The 19,974-nt window shown below is 41.5% G+C and overlaps 1 protein-coding gene and 1 pseudogene across 4 annotated transcripts in view; both read left to right on the top strand.

The window, feature by feature from the left end:
• SLC12A2 (solute carrier family 12 member 2) overlaps nt 1-10,877 on the top strand; it is a 67,148-nt gene extending 56,271 nt beyond the window's left edge. The window contains exons 20-27 of one of the 4 annotated variants that reach the window (XM_086630031.1): nt 460-600; nt 1,282-1,329; nt 3,232-3,354; nt 3,532-3,643; nt 4,134-4,220; nt 6,425-6,560; nt 8,005-8,072; nt 9,002-10,877. In XM_086630031.1, the coding sequence (XP_086486157.1) occupies nt 460-600; nt 1,282-1,329; nt 3,232-3,354; nt 3,532-3,643; nt 4,134-4,220; nt 6,425-6,560; nt 8,005-8,072; nt 9,002-9,137 (851 nt within the window). In that variant the 3' untranslated portion in view covers nt 9,138-10,877. The remainder of the gene's footprint in view (nt 1-459; nt 601-1,281; nt 1,330-3,231; nt 3,355-3,531; nt 3,644-4,133; nt 4,221-6,424; nt 6,561-8,004; nt 8,073-9,001) is intronic. The other 3 variants (XM_086630032.1, XM_086630033.1, XM_086630034.1) reach the window with 3 other exon arrangements.
• Nucleotides 10,878-18,559: 7,682 nt separating this feature from the next.
• On the top strand, nt 18,560-19,591 carry LOC147526417 (E3 ubiquitin-protein ligase Topors-like; annotated as a pseudogene).
• Nucleotides 19,592-19,974: the final 383 nt, after the last annotated feature.

The following is a 19,974-nucleotide window of genomic DNA, read 5'->3' as shown; positions in this document are numbered from 1 at the left end:
TGACATCTACCAAGTAGCTCCGCTGAAGCCAAACCTGGAAAAAAAACTTGTCCGAGAGATGTACTTGGTCTGGGCCTTGTCTAAGGCTCATCCTTCTCTTGGAGTTAGAGTGGAAATGGAAAATGTTTCACCAAGTAATTTTTTTTTTTTTTATTAGCTAGCTCTATTCTATGTTTAGCCCGTGGTAATGCAATCAACACCCAAAATCTGGGAAGGAAGTAGCAGGAAATTACAGCTCTGCTCAGTGGAGGAGCCTCTTTGTACCCTGAAGCAATTCCTATAAGATTTTGTTGCTGTTTTCTGCCTTCCCCTGCCCCCACCCTCCACCTCTTCCTCATAGCATAACAGTTGCAGTCGAGTTTAACCAACTGTGAACTGTCTCAGTATAGTCACATGCCTCTATGTGTACCCTTTGCAACAATTAACTGGTTTATAATGTGTTTCTTTGCTTTCTCAAAGAAGACTTACTATCTTCCCAAGAAAAATCTCCATGTACCAAGGATGTCATAGTAAAAGTGGACTATAGCAAGAAGGCTGAGACAGACACTTGTATAGCTTTTGCTCCATCATCTAGTGAAAGAACTCCCGCCCTACATAAAGGTAACTTGCTAGTTAGCAATGAAGTTTGAGTTCTCACTCTTTCTCTCTCTCATTCCCTCTTCAGTTCCTCTCTCTCCTCACCAAGGAATTTACGGGATTTTTGTGTCTGTGGAACACAAGTGTCATGCTTTTCTAGCTGTTGATGTCTAATCACTTAAGTACTTTGGTTTAGAGCTTACCAGTATGTAAAAGAAATCCTTCATGTCTAGCCCCCTAACTAAAGAGGTGGTAAATAATGATGTACCATGGATTTTCTTTGTTAATGAGTTTGACAGACATTAAAAATGGCTTGAAAATCGTACCACACATCTGTACATTAAGTGTGATCTGAAGTCGGCTCAACCTGTGAAGGTTTTTTCACCTCAGACTAGAATATTATATGCATGTTAACAGACACAAATAATTCTGGATCCTTAGACATGACAATGACAAACTTTACTCTTCTTTTTAAAGTAAAAGGTTGGAGTGACTTAAGTGAGCAATGTGATTAAATTTTTTTTTTTTAAGAACAATAAATCTCAGGATCTGGTAGTCTACATTTGTGTGCTTTTCTTTGTATGAAAATCCATTTCATTCTACATCTTTTTTTTTTCCTATTTTTTTAATATACACAAGTAGTGTTTTTGTTAACATCACAAAGGAAATTAACCTTTTTATTTTGTATCTTTGAAAATCTTCCAGAGGAGGACGAAGATGGAAAGACTTCAACACAACCACTGTTGAAAAAAGGCAGGCATTTTCCACCTTTTTGTGTTAAATCATTCTTTTGCATTGTTAATTTCAGTTTTCCTTTTGTACTCCTTTCTACACATATATATCAGAGAGAGGAAAATACCAACCATGCAACGTTAATTTGTTTCTTCATATCTGCCTTGGAACATGCTTCATCCTTAGGGATTAGGCTATGGAAGAATGCAACTTTGTGGAAATTCACAGAACAAGTTGCTACTGAGAAAGCATTATGCGTTTATCTAAGATATGAATGTTGGATATAATTTTTATCAGTATCTGTCTGGATTCTTACTTGATTTAGGAGTAAGGGAAATATTATCTAATGGTATAGTGGAAGTGTTCCATCAGTATTCAGCAGGTTTTCTAGAGCCATAGTTGTCACTCTGCTATTTGGAATTGTTCAATAGCTTGCACATTAAGGCATCCTGTCTCACTCGGTGAGATTAACATCTGAAACAATATGAAGTAGTCCTTCAAGTAAATAGCATTTTGAGAGATGAATTGAGCAGTTTTCACTTCCTCGTTTCTTTCAGACTTTTTTGTTAGTTTAGCAAGTGTTTTTGCCTTAACTAAGATGCGTCTAACTTTTTCGACGTTTTCTTTATTAATTTCAACAGCTAGAAGCTGTTGTATTTTAATAATGGAAGGTGAGATTGCATCCTGAAGCACAAGATGGCAGTTTGGAAGAAGTTCCAGTATGCAGTAAAGTAGTATATTATATTAATGTAAATCAATCACAGATGTACTCTAAATTTAAAAATTCCTAATAAAATAAGGACAGAGGTGAATATTAAACTTCCAGATGTGGTACAAAATGAGATTTTTGTTAAGGGAGAGGGATTAGTTTTTTCTGTAGTTTTAAAGAAAAATCTGTTTGCCTGTATTAATCTAATTGAACATGGCATTGTCTTGTTCTCAGCAAATCCAGTAACTTTGTTACGCAAAACAGTCTATATTGCTCTTCAGAGCGTTGCACATGCAAAACTGTACTCGTTGCAAAAGACAGAATTTAATACGTAAACTAGCTTTTATTTTCATGCCATGCTTGAAGCATATAAGGATATAAAGAAAGAAGAAAAGTGTATAGGACATGGTATTTACTTGTAAAATAATATCGACATGTTTTTGGGGAAGTTTTCTCATATGCAAGAGATAGCAACAGTGCGTGACCTAATGCTTTGAAGTATGTATGAAGTATTTGAGTGGCGGAGGGAGCTGGGACTGTTTAGTCTGGAGAAGAGGAGGCTCAGGGGGGACCTTATCGCTCTCTACAATTACCTGAAAGGAAGTTGTAGGGAGATGGGGGTCAGTCTCTTCTCCCACGTTATGAATGACAGGACGAGAGGGAATGGCCTCAAGTTATGCCAGGGGAAATTTAGGTTAGATATCGGGAAACATTTCTTTACAGAGAGGGTGGTGAAGTATTGGAACAGGCTGCCCAGGGAGGTGGTGGAGTCCCCATCCATGGAGGTGTTTAAAAACCATGTGGATTTGGTGTTGAGCAATATGGTTTAGGGACCCTGACAGTGCAGGGTGAATGGTTGGACTTGGTGATCTTGAGGGTCTCTTCCAACCAAATGATTCTATGTTTGCAAGGTTGGTTAAATTGTCCAGGCAAATGACTGCATAAAGATCATACAGATCCTTTATTTATCAAATGCCTGCTAAATGACTTTGAGATTTAAATCTTTGACTGCTGAAGTTACGATTTTGCAGGCTGCCCAAATATAGCTCATACTATATCCATTCAATCAAACTTTGGAGTTGGGTTGAGGGGGAAGAAACAATTTTTATTTAAACTTGGAGATATCACAAAATATTAAGAAGTTGCATTTGATGAATTTTAGGCTGATTAAGCAAAGTGCTTCAAAAATGAAATTTCATCACACTCTTTTCCAGATTCGAAGAGCCCATCTTCTCCTTTAAACTTGGCTGACCAAAGACTTCTTGATGCTAATACTCAGTTTCAGAAGAAACAAGGCAAAAGCAATATTGATGTGTGGTGGCTCTTTGACGATGGAGGTAATGTGCTTTATACGTTAAAAACAAATGTTGGAAAAAAAAAAAATTATCGAAGTGATTTTGAATTACTTGTTAATAGATACCTTTCATTCATATATGGATTACAAATTTATACTATTAAACTTGAACACAATGCTGTGTTTTGTGAATCATTCCCACATTCTGGTCAAAATGCAGGTTTAACACTGTTGATTCCATATCTTATTACAACCAAGAAGAAGTGGAAAGACTGTAAGATCAGAGTGTTCATTGGTGGAAAAATTAACAGGATTGATCATGACAGAAGGGCGTAAGTTGACCTTTAAAAATTTCATTTCAAATGCTAATAGAACATGTTACACAGTAGATTACTTTCTCTTCCTAGTAGCCTTCTTTCAATTGTTCTTTGGTTGAGGTGTAATCATATTCTCTTCTCATTCTGCAAAAAAAATTTCCGTTTCCCCCAGATTGTTTTGGATGAGATACTTCAAGTTAAACTAATTTTTCTGCAGCATTGTCTGACACTAACATTTTCTTTTTCTAATTTTTTCTGAAGTTATTTTTAAGGGAGAGAGATTTTCTTAGTTTTATAGTTTCAAAATGTATGTTTGTTTGTTTTCCAAAGCATGTTGTTGACTTATAGCTCGTAGGCCAGGTCAATTTGATTTTCTATTTTTTTTTTCCTATCACATATAAGTTGTTGGTTTTTTTTTCCTTAAACTAGTGGTTTTATTACTTGTTTACTCTGTGAAATAATTAAAAATTTGATCATGCATAAAGGCTTGTTCTTCCCCATACAGGATGGCTACTTTGCTCAGCAAATTTCGGATAGACTTCTCAGACATTATGGTTCTTGGGGATATTAATACTAAGCCAAAGAAAGAAAAGTAAGTCTCAAAACCCAGCTTGTTTGTTAGTTGAGTTCTTAATGTCTTTCATGAATTTAGAATACTTGATTATTTCCTACATAGCAGTTTTGATAGAGTAGTTCCCATGACATCCTATGACATTCCTATGAAAATTCAGGAGATAAATTAAGCAATAACTCCTACATCCAAGAAGATAGAATTTCCTATTTTTTAGATCTCTGGCCCTTAGAGTGTAATATTAAATTTAGAAAAATACAGTTTTAAAAAATCTGATTTGTCCGGAGCAGTTGTCTTTAAAAAGAGAAATGCTCACAAAAACTCAAGTGGTCTTTATCTTAATTGCAGTCTTAGTTTAACATAACAAAGCTTGGTCTTCAAGTAGCCTGATCTTTTTTGTTTTCTTAATTGCTTGGACTTTTAATTTACACAGGAATGATCATACATGTGATATTTCTGATTTTCAAGTTAAAAAACATTGATTGGAGATGTCTTTCAGTACAAATTTATGACAGGATGTGTAAGATCTAACAATTTTATCCTTTAACTTCAAGTCATCTTTAGTATGTTGAAGTTGTAAAAATATCTTGTATGGACATGCATGTATGTGAATAATTGGACATGTCATGCAAATTAGGAAATAGTGTTTTGCAACTTAGGTAAATGGTAAATGCTGATATGCATTCTTTTATACCCTGCTTTTTAATCATCTTTTCTTACATGTATAGAATAGATGAAGCAACTAAAATGGTAGAGTACCTTGGGCACTCTGAACCTTTTGATTGTCTGTGCTCCTAGGAGCTACTGTGAAATGTTTAAACTTAGAGGTAGCACACACTTATGTGTGAAAAGTTAAGTCTGTAGAATTACATGGAATTATTTTTATTTCATAAAAGTGATATGAGTTATTTCTTCTAAGAGCATTTTTTCTATCTCTGTGGATACATTCTCCACCATATATCCAGAACCTTTCTAAGATACCAGGCATTAACAATAGTTGTAAACTAAGTGGAGGAAGATTATTTAACAGTTGCTGTGCTGTATAGTAGAATATTGTTAATACTTCTCCTTTCTGTTTAGCTAAAAGATAGCAGACCGCATTTGGTTTTTCCCTTTTGATGAAGGTGAAGTCATTGTATCAACTAACTTCAGTAAAGATACAAAGCATACAAAAAAAGATGTTTTTTTAGTAGTGCAGGGGTTTCCTGGAGGAACAGGAACACCTCAGTTAGAAAATGGGCATGACGGGAGTGTTTATATGGGAGCTGACGTGTTACGCATACTGATACTACAATATATCCTAAGAGGTATTTGTTAATGTTTGTTAAACTTTCCACACTGCAGTTTGTAACTACAGAAGACTGGCAAGACGTTGGCATTTTTATAAAAAAAAAACCATCAGAACGCAGTTATTTTACTGGTTGTAAAGCATACATTTCAGTATGTTCTGCTAAAAATCTTGTTTATTTTTCTCATGTCTCACACGCTGGAGCTATTCAAAGACATGTTACTTTCATAACTTGTGGCAGCCATTGTTTACTGTTCAAGTATCATGTGGGCAGAGAAAGCAGGGTAATGTAAGTTCTTGCTAATAGAAACGAATGCCTCTTTGGTCTTCAGAACGGAGGTTTTCTTTCCAAGTTCTTGATAAAGTTCAAGTGAATTCAAAGTAACACCTCATTCTAACAAGTGCAAGGGAAACACTAAACAAGATGACTGTGGTGGTTTGCATTCAGATGTGGCTCTCAGACTGTATTGGAAAGATTAAAAAGAAGCAAAATCAAAATATGAAAGCCAAAATCCTCATGGCACTAAGTATGAGATTTGATAGCTATGTTTTTGTGTGACATGTAAACTTCTCTTTCAGATTTAATTCTGAAGAAGTTACTGTTAGTTACAATGCATTTTCTAAGGTAGTACTCTTCAACTTTTAAACAGTTATACAGTAAAAGTCTAGCAGAAGTTGTTTGTGTCTTAAACTGGCTAAAAATATTTAGTTGCATGCTGAACAGTGAAAGTTCCGACAGATGTCCCAAAGTGCTTGTTGAATTATAATGTGTGTCCAAATAGCTGATTTGATGTTCTAACTGCAATTGGCAGTGAAAATATTTCAGTTCACTTAAGTTTTCTTACCATGTAAAAATACTTTCCAATACCGTGAAAGTCACTGGGTGACGTACAGACTCATACCTGTTTTAATATGGCTGTTCATGTAATCATTCCAGTATTGCAGCTTTTGAAGAAATGATAGAGCCCTTCAGACTTCATGAAGACGATAAAGAACAAGAAGTTGCAGATAAAATGAAGGAGGATGAACCATGGAGGATAACAGATAATGAACTTGAGCTTTACAAAACAAAGGTCTGTATTCTTCAGAGTGTTATGTTAAATGTTGTTAAACTTTTTTCTCTTACTGCATTTGTGGATGTGATTATCAATGAGTTCATTCTTGTTATTCTTTCTTCCATAGTTGCTTTTATGAATAGCTGATGGAAAACAGCATCTAAAACCTTTTGGATGTTTCACCAAAAACCAGTAACAATGTTTCTGCATTCCGAGGGTGGAGCAGGGTGGCTAAACTGCTTTCCTACAGTATTTCAGCAGTTAATTTAGAATGATATTGTCTGTATTCAGCTGTTTGTTGACTTTTTGTTTTGACCAAACTAAGATATTTTTTTTTCTTCATTGTTTAAAAAACAAAACAAAAACAACACACAACAAAACACCACTCATCTAATTGTGGTGTTAAGGAGCAATTAAACTGCTTTTTCCCAAGCAGTTGTGTGCTATAGAGACATCTGAGATATTCCTTCTCAAGTGCTTCTATGGAAGAGACTCAGGCAGCATCCTGTAACAGACAAGTATCTAAAGATAAAGACTGGTTAAAGTTTCAGCGACCTGAAGTTCTTCGAGGTGGTCCTGAGCATATTCCACCCTTCTCGTCTTTCTCTTGTCTGTTTTTTACAACTTCTGTGAGGATTTTCAGTAGAGAAGAAATGGGAATGGTAGGTCGTTCTGCATTGTAAGTGAGGAGGGGGGAAAAAAAAGGCAGGATTCTGTTCAAGAAGTAGTTAACAGATTGACTGGCAGCTCCTACTGAGATCTCTTAACTGCATATTACCAAGGGGCTGAAGGGAAAGATTTTTAAAAGTATAGTTACTTTATAGTTAATGAACTGCTTGATGCCTGGCTGTTCCTCATGTCTACCAACACTGCCAAGACTCACTGGAGTGAGGTAACGGAAGTGATTTATTCTGTTGTCTGCTGATAGCTTAATGGTTTCTGCAGACAGTAGCCCAAAGGCTAACTAGACTTCAGCTCATCTGAGAACAACAGAACTATGAGAAATGGTTAATTCAAAACGTTTTCTAGAAAGTTAGTGGACATAAGATAACTGAAAATTACTGAGGAAGCTACGTCAAGCGTTATGACAAGAAAGGGTAGTAAAAAAAGGGAGGCCCATTATGGAGATAGGCTTACCAAACGAAGATGGGGCTCTGCTTCTGTAAGACCTGCTCACTATGAGCTTATAGGATATAGTTAAAAGAACCTTGAAGGCAGCATAAGGGGCTTTTGCTTCCAGGAGCTACGGAGGATGGTATCATTATTACAGGAACTATCTTAAATTTAGCTTTCATAGTACTTGGCTTATTTGCACATTCTAAGCTTACCGCTTTCTTCTCTCCCAGCCTTGCAACCATCGGTATTTTGGAAAAGTGAATGAGTTGCCAAACTGAGTTGGAAGTCCCTGCTTTCTGTAAATGACTCATACCAATTGATGATCACTGTTTTGTTTTAATTGCAGACTTATCGCCAGATTAGGCTAAATGAGTTGCTGAAAGAACATTCAAGGACAGCTAACATCATTGTCATGTAAGTAAATGATTTGTGCTGTTATCCTAATTGATACAGAACTGTAATTTGAAATGTAAATCCATGTAAATACAGGTTAGGAAAAAGCCTGTGCCTTGGCATTGAAGCATAGAAATACTCAAGGAGGTTTCAGTGCTGAAAGTGCTTATTAGAAGCATAGAGCTACTGTGCTGATGAAGAAAAAAGGGCCTGTGTAGTTTTGTGCTTCTGATACACTGCGTTAGGTGATTACTTCCACACTTGTTGTGTGCCTCAGGATTCTCACATTCCTTCCACTCCTGCATGTCAACTATTCCCCTCTCTTTCAGGTCCTTTCTTTCAGTTGTTTTTCTAAGAAATCTCTCTAATATCAAGGTAGATCATCGTCCTGCTGATGGATTTCTATGGAATTACTTCTGGCGAAAACAAGTTGAACGCAGCTTGTAGGTTTCTTCGCTGTCTTTTCCTTTAGGAGCCTGCTTTAGACCTCCATAGACAAGTAAAGTTTGAGTAGGGCAAATAGACTTAAAGTAGTTTTTTAAAAGAAAAGAGTATGGTATGTTTTGGAAGGGATTGTGAGAAGGCATGTGTGACTGCACCAGCCTGGCATCAAAAGAAAAAGCTGTATTTTAAAATCTTGAGGAGTGTTTCGGGAAACTGTTTTCAATTGATGAGAATTCTCTGTGAAGCTACCTGAATACAAAGTGGTGGCAAGAGGCCAAAAGTGAGGGGTAGATAGATATAAGGGCTTATTATAGTGCTTAAGAGACGAACTCTCAACTCATTAACTGAATTCTGAGGAAAAACCCAAAACCTAAAAATGTTCAGAAATTTGGCTTAATACCTGCCTCTTTGCAGAAGAACGCTTTTGTATTTATATGATACAACTGTTTTTCTTCATTACCAGGTTTTTCTAATTGTTGAATGTTCTTTTTCCTTGTGAACTGTAGGAGTTTGCCAGTTGCACGAAAAGGCGCCGTTTCTAGCGCACTGTACATGGCCTGGTTAGAAGCTCTTTCTAAAGATCTGCCACCAATTCTCCTTGTTCGTGGGAATCATCAGAGCGTTCTTACCTTCTATTCCTAAGCGTACTGCACGTGGGACACCTATGATGAAATGGTACTTCAGTGCCCAGGGTAGAGTGACTGACATGGTCTATAGTTTATTAACATCACAAAGGCAAAAAGTGACTCTTCTTTCACTGTTTCACTGACTTGAAAGCACACAAGGAAAGTCACTGTATTTTTAAAGTTGTGACATCTTCAGTTTTATTCTATATTTTCTGTAATTTAATCTTGCTTAATGGGAGAGGATTCCTTGTTAGACTGAAGAACAAGACAAGCTTTTTGTTTGCTACTTGAATAGCAGCAATAAAATGTTTTATTTTTGATCAATGAAAGGATTATAGATTTATAAAAGCCTTTTAGCCTTGAGGTGCCTTCTGAAATTAACCAAATCTCATCCATACATCCTATTTTGTAAATTTATAGAGAATGTCAAAATCTGCCTTCAACTAAGAGTTTAGATCAGACTTCCTTTAGTTTCTAGTCTCTTCCATATTACAATAAAAATTAATGCTGCTTTTCAGTCTTCCATTGAGCTATTAGTTCTTAGTACTGTATATTTTTTGTTGTCAGAAAGTTTTTTTGTTTTTTATTATTATATCTGTTAGATTTAAAGGTGAGAATTGGGGCAGGTCAGCTGAACTAAAGCAAATTCCTGATGTTATTGAGAAGACTTCATGCTACTAAATTTTCTGACAGCTAAAATAAAACTAATCCTACTAGAAGAGATGATCCTTTTCTCAGATTTGACAACGCGTACTATGTTGGCACTAGTTTGAGATACACAGCTGGCAGCAGCTACCTTGGCGAAGGATACTGGTCGATCTTTGCTCTGAAGCTGTAATAGAAAACCAAATTCATCTTAACTGGCTGAGGCTTTGTATCTTACTACAAATTAGAAGAAAAGAAAAAGACCTGTCCTAGTTCTTAGTCTGTTATGTTTTGGTGTCACTTTCAACTTATTTTGAAACAAAACTCAACTTAAGGCTTGAATGGGGATAATATAAGCAGTGTGATGCTATCTAACAGAAAACAGTAAACACTATGTGGAATCTTGCTATCCAATATGAAATGTAAAAGCTACAGTTCTTTCGCATTTTTCAACAAATGATTAAAAGGACCACTAGTTACTAGGGGAGATGTTTTTAGGTCAATTCATTCAGTTGTCAGAAGATACATTTAGTCTTATTAAAGAATACTCAGGTTTAATCGTCTAGCAATTTAGATCTATTCCATACATCCTTTATACATTTTCTATGTTCAATAAAGAAACTGCCAATCTTGTGTGCCCTTTCATTGTATATTTTGAAAACTTCATCATTTAGTCTACTATGAACACCTGCAGAAGAAATTTCACTTGAGCCTTTGTATAAAGGTTAGTAATGTGAACTGTTTTTTAAATTCCTAATATATTTTGGATAGAAAGGATTGCCTAAAAACATTTCACAAGCTTTTGATATTAGCATTGGACATGCTACTGGATCAGTTTACCAGTGGTTGAGTGACTTTCATTTAAGAATGCACAGAAAAGATGTATTTTTATGCTGAATACAAGATCAAATTGAAATGTAACTGTTCCTTTTGAAGGACAAAGTGTACTCATTGTGTGGCAAGGTAGAGCTTCAAGTTGTGATTAAAGATAAAAACATTCTACACAGTGCTGTATACACTGTTGTCAAGTTCTTGGTAAACAGAAAAAAATAATTTGTTTCTGTCAATTGAATTTGAGGGTATTGAATCATGTAATTTAAAAAAAAAAAAAGCAAACCAAACATGCATGTTTTGCTGCTAAGTGTGAGATAACTGATGCCAGCATGAACCCAGCTTGTTATGGTGAACATTGTAAGACAAGACAGTTGGCAGTAAAAGTGCAGTTTCCTTCCAGATGAGGGGTTGGGGATCACACTTACCAACATATCTATTAACAAGTTTTACAATGTTTTTTAGGGGATAAGGATATCACATTGTGAATATGGAACCATCGCCATGTTTCTTCTTGTTTTGTGGATTACATTCTTTTGAACAGATGGACAGTAAGGCATGGACTTAGTGCTGCTATCTTAAAAAGAAATTAAAAAAAAACATGTGCACAGGTACACTTATTTAAAAGGTTTTTTGCCCATTCAGGAAACCATTGCTTGTGATCTGTAACACAGAAACCAAATGAAGTGTGTGTATACATGCATATATGTGTATAAAATTATATAAAATATATCTAAATATGCATATGGGGATAGTTAAGGTAATGTCTGTGAAATAACATAGGATGCTTTTCACATGCACTCTCAGAAGTCCACTAACGCTTGGCAGGTCAAGTTTCAAGACTATTTGCTACACTAAAATTTTAACAGTTAATGGTAATTGTTCGCCACAGATGTCAGTTAGTGGCAGTCACTCAAAATTCTGCTTTGATTTTGACACCAAATTTAGTTATGTTCCAATCATTCTTAATTACTTGAAAAATGAAATCACTTACACGTGGCAATTCATACCTGCTATAGATTAGGTTTCTTTGTATGGGTTTAGACAGTAATAGTTGGAGAAAATCAATTATTTATTTGTTCACTTGTATTTTTGTTTAGGTTTCCTTTTACGTAAGTTCTTTTTATATGCTTTTTCTGACATATTTTAAAATAACTGAAAATAATTTTACAGATTTGAGCGTTAGTGGGTAATGGCCCACTCGGTATGAAGATGTAGGATTTGATCCTGTACTGTAACCGTCACACACAAATGCTTTTCTAATGTTTTAACGTAATTATTGCAGTTAATACTTTGTACTGGGGGATGTCACTGCAATAAAAGGAAGTGAATTCAATACAACTGTCTTGTCTAACAAAGACTTCTTTTATTGGTGGGGGATAGGGAATAATGTTCGTAGGTTTAACAGATTAATGCTGAAAATAGTTCCTGGTATGTGAGTATGCTTGCTGCATGTGTCCGATGGCTTTATTGCGGAATTTGCGTAGGACCATAAGTAAAAGGTGAAGTCATTCAGCTGTTTAGTGTGACAACTACCCAAACCATTCGATGATACACTCTATGATTCTGTTGCAAAGCCACTTATAAGCAAGACATAGAATCACGGAATGGTTTGCATTGGAAGGGACCTTAAAGACCACCTAGGTCCAACCCCCCTTGCCGTGGGCAGGGATACCTTTAACTCCACTACTGTACATTCACCTAGAAACTAGTTGAAAAAATCTAAGTTTAAGAGCATAATGAGAAATGGCAAGTTGTTTTCTCATATCAAATGATACATTGAACCACTGGAGAACTTAACCTCATCAATTTTGATGTTTCCCAGTGTAGCTGACTGCCTGGGAATTTTTATTTGAAAATTATAAGTTCAGAGCTGTACTATATATATTCTTAATTTGCTAAATATGATTTAAGTTTTTCTGTGCATTTAAATACAGGCCTTGAGAGTGAGGTTTGGGGGCCAGTGGAAATGGAATGCTTGTTAAGAGCATACTGCCAACTTCTATGGCATTGGCTCTAACCTGTTCCAGTAGCAAAGATGTAGAGAAGGTATGTAGCATTTTTTTCTAGATCCTCCTATTTGCTGGAGAAGTGGTTGGGTCTAAATAATAACACAGTGCCATTAACTGAATTCACAGAGAAGTGACTTCACGTCTGCTTTTGGAGCCAAGAAATTAAAATTGGGTCAATGCTGATCTCATCACTTGGCTATGCAATCAAACAATGTTGGTTCATGCTGCATAGTAACGTGGTGGTTTTGTTTTGAAACAGGAACCCCTTACCTTGGTGAACGTTCTTCATTAGTCCAGTTACTCTTCTGCTATACCTCTGTGGGATCCTGTAAATGTTGCCTCTACACCTAAAACCTGGTTTATGTTCAGCTGGAATGGGAGATTGCCTCTGTAGTCTCACAGACCCAAAGCCTTTGAATGCTGTTCCGCTTCATTACCACCGCCTTGCTTTCCCTTTGGTGCAGGGTGAAAACTTCTACGTGCTTACCAGCAGAGCATCATCAAACCTTTCTTGCTACTCTGCCTCTTGACAACATGGTGTGGAACAGGTTTTAACTGACTCCTTAACTCGGAGTTAAGGTCATGAAGTAGGCAGGTGGAGGTGTTCAGGAGAGGGGGAAGCAAGCTGGTGGAGATCATCGCTTGGATGACTTTTGAACCGAAGTGTTGAAGCAGTAGCATGCACCTTTTGAAACGTAAGGTGCCTCCTGCGTCCGGAGGTCCCCCTCACAGCGACAAACTGTGCTCTGTCCTTCGGGCTGCATAGGCCCAGCTTGCTGACGAGTGCACAGCCAGCCGTGCTCTGTGGGACCGGGTGTAAGTCCAGCCCGTGCCGACTGCGTACATCCCTGTTCTTCCTTGTGTCAGCAGGCACGGAACTGACGGCAGGAAAAGGATTCTGAGAAGAGTTCTCCTGGCTGCTCTCCCACCCCGCCCCGACCCGCTCGCGCTCTCTTCGGGAAAAGGATGGCTTTGCAGCGACAGGAATCCGCTTCCCGCTCTACCCGCTGCCGGCCCGCCTCTCTGCGCTATTCGCGCAGGCGCGGGGGTGCTGCGCTGCCACCGCACAGCCCGCCAGCCATGCTTACCTGCGTGATCCCAATGTCAGAAGGAGCGGGGAAAATGGAATCGTTCAGGACTTAAAACGTCGGTTGGCGCTAAACTTAACGCCACCCACAGAGCCCCCTGCCGCGCCCCTCACCGCCGCGCCCCTCACCGCCGCGCCCCTCACCGCCGCGCCCCTCACCGCCGCGCCCCTCACCGCCGCGCCCCTCACCGCCGCGCCCCTCACCGCCGCGCCGCCCCTCCCGGGCCCCGCCCCTCCCGGCAGCCTCGCGCTCCTGTTGGCTGCGGGCAGCTCGTCTCGCCCTCTTATTGGCTGCGGTGGGGGAGGGCGGCTCCTCCTGCCGCTCGCGGCGGGCGGGCCGGCGGGGGATGGCGGCGGCGGGCGGGGCTGGGCCGGGCCGCGCCGGGCCGCGGGGAGCCTGGGCTGCGCGGGGCGTCGTGCAGCCACCGCTGAGCGCTGCCCTCACCGGCCCGCCACAGGCCCGCCCGTTTGTAAAGCGGCTCTGAGGCTTGCTGGCGCGCGGCGGTGTGCGCTGGAAACGCGTTTTTACCGTGCTGCGGTGAAATCTCGGCAAACGGGCTCTTGAGAGGAATCTCATGGCGGTAGCACCCGGTGGTGACAGAAGGAGGGCCTCACAGCCGCCCCCGCCCCGCGGGAATCTGGGGGAAACGGACCCTGGATGAGAGCCAGCCGACACAAATGCTAGCGTGGGGTTCCGGGTGCCAGATCGTCATAGTCCCTCCGTTCCCGCCCGCAGTAATAATTACAGAAGCCTGCTAATGAACCATGGTTTTTAGCGAAAGTGAGGGAATACTTCCTCCGCGCGGTTTTCCGGGAATTCAAGCCGCGACAGTAACGCCAGGTGGCGCTGTTGCCTTCCATCATTCCCGGTAACGCCTGGAGCTGCCCCGGCAGGTGCGTTATTCTGGCGCTGTCCCTTTCCGCGGGATAAACGACTGAGTGCTTTGAATTTATTTTTTTTTTGCTTTTGGGTGTGAGAAGAGAATGGGGAACTCAGAGGGTAAGGACACAAGGGACAGACTAAGAAGATGCATGAATTGTGGAATAGAATTGGGGTAAATAGATGAGTGCCGAGAAAAGGAGGAAGGCCACGTCTTTGTCACCTGTTTTTCTCTTGCTTGTCTGAAGAGAAATTAAGGTCTTGTGTAGAAAGGTTAAGTTGACATAAAAAGGCATTGGAGAGGCATTATGGGATGCCTGGAAGTGCAGATGTGGAGCCTTACTCAAATGAAGGTGCATCTGAAGGAAAAACTGTAGTGGAGGTAATCAGCTTAACACTTTGAATTATTTTTCGTGTTGTTTCCATTTTCTGTCATAGTTGGTGTGTAAAGTGTATGAATGCCCTTTGCATAGTAAACATTTTTTAAAAAGCACAGTGCACTATGGAAGTGCTTAAAGCATTTTACTATTTTTTTTCTCACTGTTTTTCATGTGTTTTTCTTCATAACTAACCATTTAGTTATGGAGTACTTGATATTATTTGCAGCATTGAAAATTTTCGGGTTTTGACAGCTTATGTGGATGATATTCTGAACTCTTTCCTCCTGCTTTTTAACAAATCTTGCTTTTTGCCTTGGTTACTTTAGAATATTTGATCTTGGCTCCTTTCATAACCAGCTTTCATCCTTGTGTGCTTGTTTGATGTAGACTGTCTTCTGCCTCTGAATGCGTAGTTATTTGATACGCTACTACAGTAGCATGTGACAGAGTCTCTGTGTATTTATGAGGATTGGTGGTGGGTGTACTGCTTTTGGAGATGAGACTTCTGAAAGTTACAGAGAAAAATCATAGAATCATAGAATCATAGAATCGTTAGGGCTGGAAGGGACCTTCAAAGGCCATCTAGTCCAACCCCCCTGCAAGGAACAGGGATATCTCCAACTAGATCAGGTTGCTCAGGGCCTCATCCAACCTGGCCTTGAACGTCTCCAGGGATGGAGCATCCACCACCTCTCTGGGCAACCTGTTCCAGTGTTCTACAACTCTCATGGTAAAAAATTTTTTCCTAATATCCAATCTGAATCTACCTCCCTCTATTTTAAAACCATTACCCCTTGACCTATCACAACAGGCCCTCCTGAACAGCCTCTCCCCATCTTTCTTGTAGGCCCCCTTGAGGTACTGGAAGACCGCTATAAGGTCACCCCGGAGCCTCCTCTTCTCCAGGCTGAACAGCCCCAACTCTTTCAGCCTGTCCTCATAGGAAAGGTGCTCCAGCCCTCTTATCATCTTCGTGGCCCTCCTCTGGACCCTCTCCAACTGGTCCATGTCCTTCTTATGTTGGGGAGTCCAGAACTGGACGCAATACTCCAAGTGAGGTCTCACGAGGGCAGAGTAGAGGGGGAGAATCACCTCCCTCGACCGGCTGGCCACGCTCCTCTTGATGCAGCCCAGGACGCGGTTGGCCTTCTGGGCCGCAAGAGCACATTGCCGGCTCATATTGAGCTTCTCGTCCACCAGTACTCCCAAGTCCTTCTCCTCAGGGCTGCTGAGAAGTATGGGAGAAATATGGGAGAAGTTGTGACACTAGGAAATTGAGAGGCAATTTTTAAAAAATTGGTGGCTGAAAGTGAAAAATTAAGAAAATCAGAGTGGTTAATTAGGTATCAACAATAAACAAAAGCAAAACTAAACAGCTTTCCTAACCAGCTAATGGTTTCACAAAAAAATTTTTATAGTTGTTAGTTTGAAGAGAGATAAAGGACCGAGAGAATTGAGAGTGGTTCCTTCTCATGTGTAGAAGACATTTCTGTTATATTCATTTTGGAAAGTACTGTCTGAGCAATAGAGAAGACAAGTCTGGCACTGTGACCGTAACATGTTTGCATGTTCTGTGAATAAATAGGTATGACCCAATCTTCTGTGTATGTCAGTCATGAAACATTAAAAAAAAATTGCTTTTCACGAAGGATGGGTTTGGTGGTGGTTTTTTTATCCACCATACTAAGTTATATACATATTTGAGGCCCATTTCATGTTCCCTTTTACCAGCTTTTTGTGTCACAAGCAGCAATGTTTTGGTGGGTTTTTAATGTAACTTTATGGGAACAAGAGCTTTTCAGTTATTTGCTTTGCTGGTGCTTAATTCAAGCATTGGTTACTGTGGTTTGTTTCTCTTGGCTGTTTCCTCCGGACTGTACTTTCCTTAAGAACACATGTCCTGATGAACGGTAGCTTAGTTTTCCTTTCCCTGAAAGAAGCTGGGGAACATCCAGGAGTAGACAGGACATTAAATACAGACACAAATACCCAAGAGCCAGTTCAGCCCATTTGAAAAGGAAAGGGTAGAGTGAGAAGACACTGAAGTGTCTTACAGTATGTTGAATTCCTATCAGGAATGTGGCCAATGCAATCACATTCTGTTCAATGCTGCTCCACTTCTCAGGCGAGGAGGCCAGGTGAAGGGAGCAGTACATGTAACTTGCTCCGTTCAGCAGGAAACAAGGCTCATCTGTGGTGAGCTCCATATGTCACAAACTTTTGTATTTTGAAGCGGGTGCATGTATAAAATTTACATCTGTGTTCTCAGCAGCTGAAAAATGACTTAGGTTTATCGAATTTCCTTTCAAACTGTTGTCTTCTACTTTCATCTTAGCTTTAAAACTGGATTCCGGGACAGCCACTGTTTAGCTAAAAAAACAGCTGTTTTGAGACCAAATGGATCTTCTTATTCTGTGGGATACTTAGAAATAGTGTTTTGTCGCATCATATGGTAAGCAGGCAAAGGAATTTCAATCCATTTAATTAACAGCATGTCTGGTATTTTCCATGGATATATATATCCATGGTATACTTGATATTTTCTGTGAAGTAATGTTAATAATGGGCTACATTAGGAGATATCCCAATGAAGCTCAGCTCTGATTCAAGAGCAGCTATTTAAGATCATCTCCCTGGGCCTGGTCGGTGTAACAATAATACACATTGTAAGGATTTCACTTAGTTTTAGGATTTCACTTAGGCTTGTTTTTTAAATGGCGTGCAAAAATTGCTCACCTCCACTACCCAAAATTGTGTAAACTTAGGCCCATGCATATGTGCCTGATTTAGCTCCCCATTCCAGCCACGTCCCTCTGCTTCTGTGCTACCAAATCTGGGACCAGAAGTAGCCAAGTTGGGACCAGTGGGGAAAAAAGTAAAAAAGGCTGAGTTGTTTCTTTTGGTAGGAGGCTGGACTGGAGAAAGTGCTGTAGAAGAGCACCTGATGGAGCTGAATGGCAGACACAGCCAAGGCCTTGGTGACTGGCATGGAACAGCGAAGGCGAGCAGAAGACTCAGGTGAGGAGAGGGAGCAGAGAGTGGTGCTGCAGTAGCCCCAGATGTGTGTGCAGAGGTGGGAGTGCTGCGGAGGCAGATGGCCCATTGTGACGTCACTTGGTGTCCCTCACTGCTCACCCTGGGGCACCGGCAGAGCGTGGCTCAGTCTGGCTCATGCCTGGCCTCCTGGCAGATGTGTCTGCAAGGTCTGGAGCGTGGAGCGAGGCTTCTCCTGGTGCTGGGTGGTGCTGTGGGAGCTGCTGTCTGCAGCTCTCGGTGCCCATCCCGGAGCCATCCCCTGTCTTTCCCCGGCCCTGCCTGGTTCAGGCAGCCGGGCACCGCAGTGCGTGCTTGCAACAGAGCAGGTGAGATGTGCAGGGAAACATGCCCCTGGGATGGCCATGGGGCAGGCAGTGGGGCTCGGGGACCCAGCAGAGTGTCCTTCCTGAGGGACCTTGGCATTTCTTCCTCCCCTCCCCAGGACAGCGAGTGACCGTGGCCTCTCTTCCATTTGTCAGTGCATCACACCCTTTGGCAGTGCCAGAACCAGCGAGAGAGGGTGGCTTATCATCCTCAGCTCTTCCCAACCCTTTGCCGAGCGCAAACATGGCAACTGAGTCAGAGTGGATCTGCCCCATTTGTCTTGACGCTCGAGATAATGTCACTTATGTGATACCCTGTGGCCACCAGTTCTGCCTGGGCTGCATCCTGCGTTGGATGAAGATAAAATCAGAGTGCATTCTCTGCAGAAGACAGATGGACTTAATCAAATTCTCTGTGAGGGAAGAAGATGACTATCTACAGTTGGATGTCAGTCTGCTTGAAGAGGTGCCAGTTGAGAGCAGCCAGGAAGGAACAGCTCCAAGCAACCTGGCCAATAACAGCCCCCGTCAGACAATGGTGGCGTTCCCTCCATCCTCTCCACAGGGGATGTTGACACCTTCTGAGCAGGGGCCTTCAGGGACAGATGCTGGGGCTACCGTGGGTGGCCTCCTGCCTGAGGTCTGGGCAGAACTCTTCCAAAGTGAATGGCACCTCATCGATCCCATATTGTCTTGGCTATGCCAGGAGCTGGCGGCATTATGTGGGCCATGGTGGTGGGAGGCAAATGCTGTAGCGAGCATCATCCTACACATTGTGTGTGTCTATGGCCCGGACGAGGACATCATGATCCAAGAGACGCAGGACTACCTTCAGGAATACACAGCGCCATTGGTCCATGGCGTCATGGACATCATTGTGTGCCAGTGCAGCGAGGAGGCCCAGAGGCTGCTACGCTCCCACGCTGCCAGGGAGGAGGATGACAGCCGTGAGGGCTCCAGCTCCAGCAGCTCCCGGGTGGGGACTCCCACCCCCAACTCAGCCTCCTCCAGAAGCCCTTCAGGAGCTGATGTGGTGATCCAGACCAGCCCTGAACACCCCCAGTCTGTGCCCATCCCTGCAGAGCAGGAGCAGCTCCAGGAGCCGGGGGAGGCGGTGGCAGGACCCTCTGCCCAGGGCTGCAGCCGCAGACCCTCCGCTCGGGGCCAGGACAGGGACCACTCACACAGGAGGCCCGGGCGCCCCACATAGCGGAGGGCCCCCAGCCCCCGGGACTCTCCCTGGCACTGCAAGAGACCATGCCTCGAGCCAGACTAGCAGGGCTGCAACTTCCATTAATTGAAAAAAAAAGAAATAAATTCTGATTTCCCTGACACAGTCTCCCAGTGCTGCTTTCTCTCCCTTCTCCTGCTGCCTTTCCCTGCCCCCCACGCCCCATCGTCGACCAAAGGCCCCCGGAGCCCCAGGGCCATATGCCAGCACCTTCTCATGCAGGAAATCCTGCAGCAGCCACAGCTGTGGAAGAGCTTCTGAAGAGCAAGAAGAAGTTGCTAAAGGCTGTGGAAGGAAGGAAGCAAGGAAGGAACGAACGAACGAACAAAGGAAGGAAAGAGTACCAACATCTTGTCCATCATCTTTTTGTCTCTGATGTTTCTCCAAAATCCACAACACAGGGCATTCCAAACACCGAGCAGGTTAGT

The sequence above is a fragment of the Tauraco erythrolophus genome, chromosome Z (genome assembly GCF_009769465.1).
Source record: "Tauraco erythrolophus isolate bTauEry1 chromosome Z, bTauEry1.pri, whole genome shotgun sequence".
Classification (NCBI taxonomy): Eukaryota; Metazoa; Chordata; class Aves; order Musophagiformes; family Musophagidae; genus Tauraco; species Tauraco erythrolophus.
Note: the sequence above shows the minus strand (reverse complement) of the source record. Positions and strands in the feature narration are given on the sequence as shown.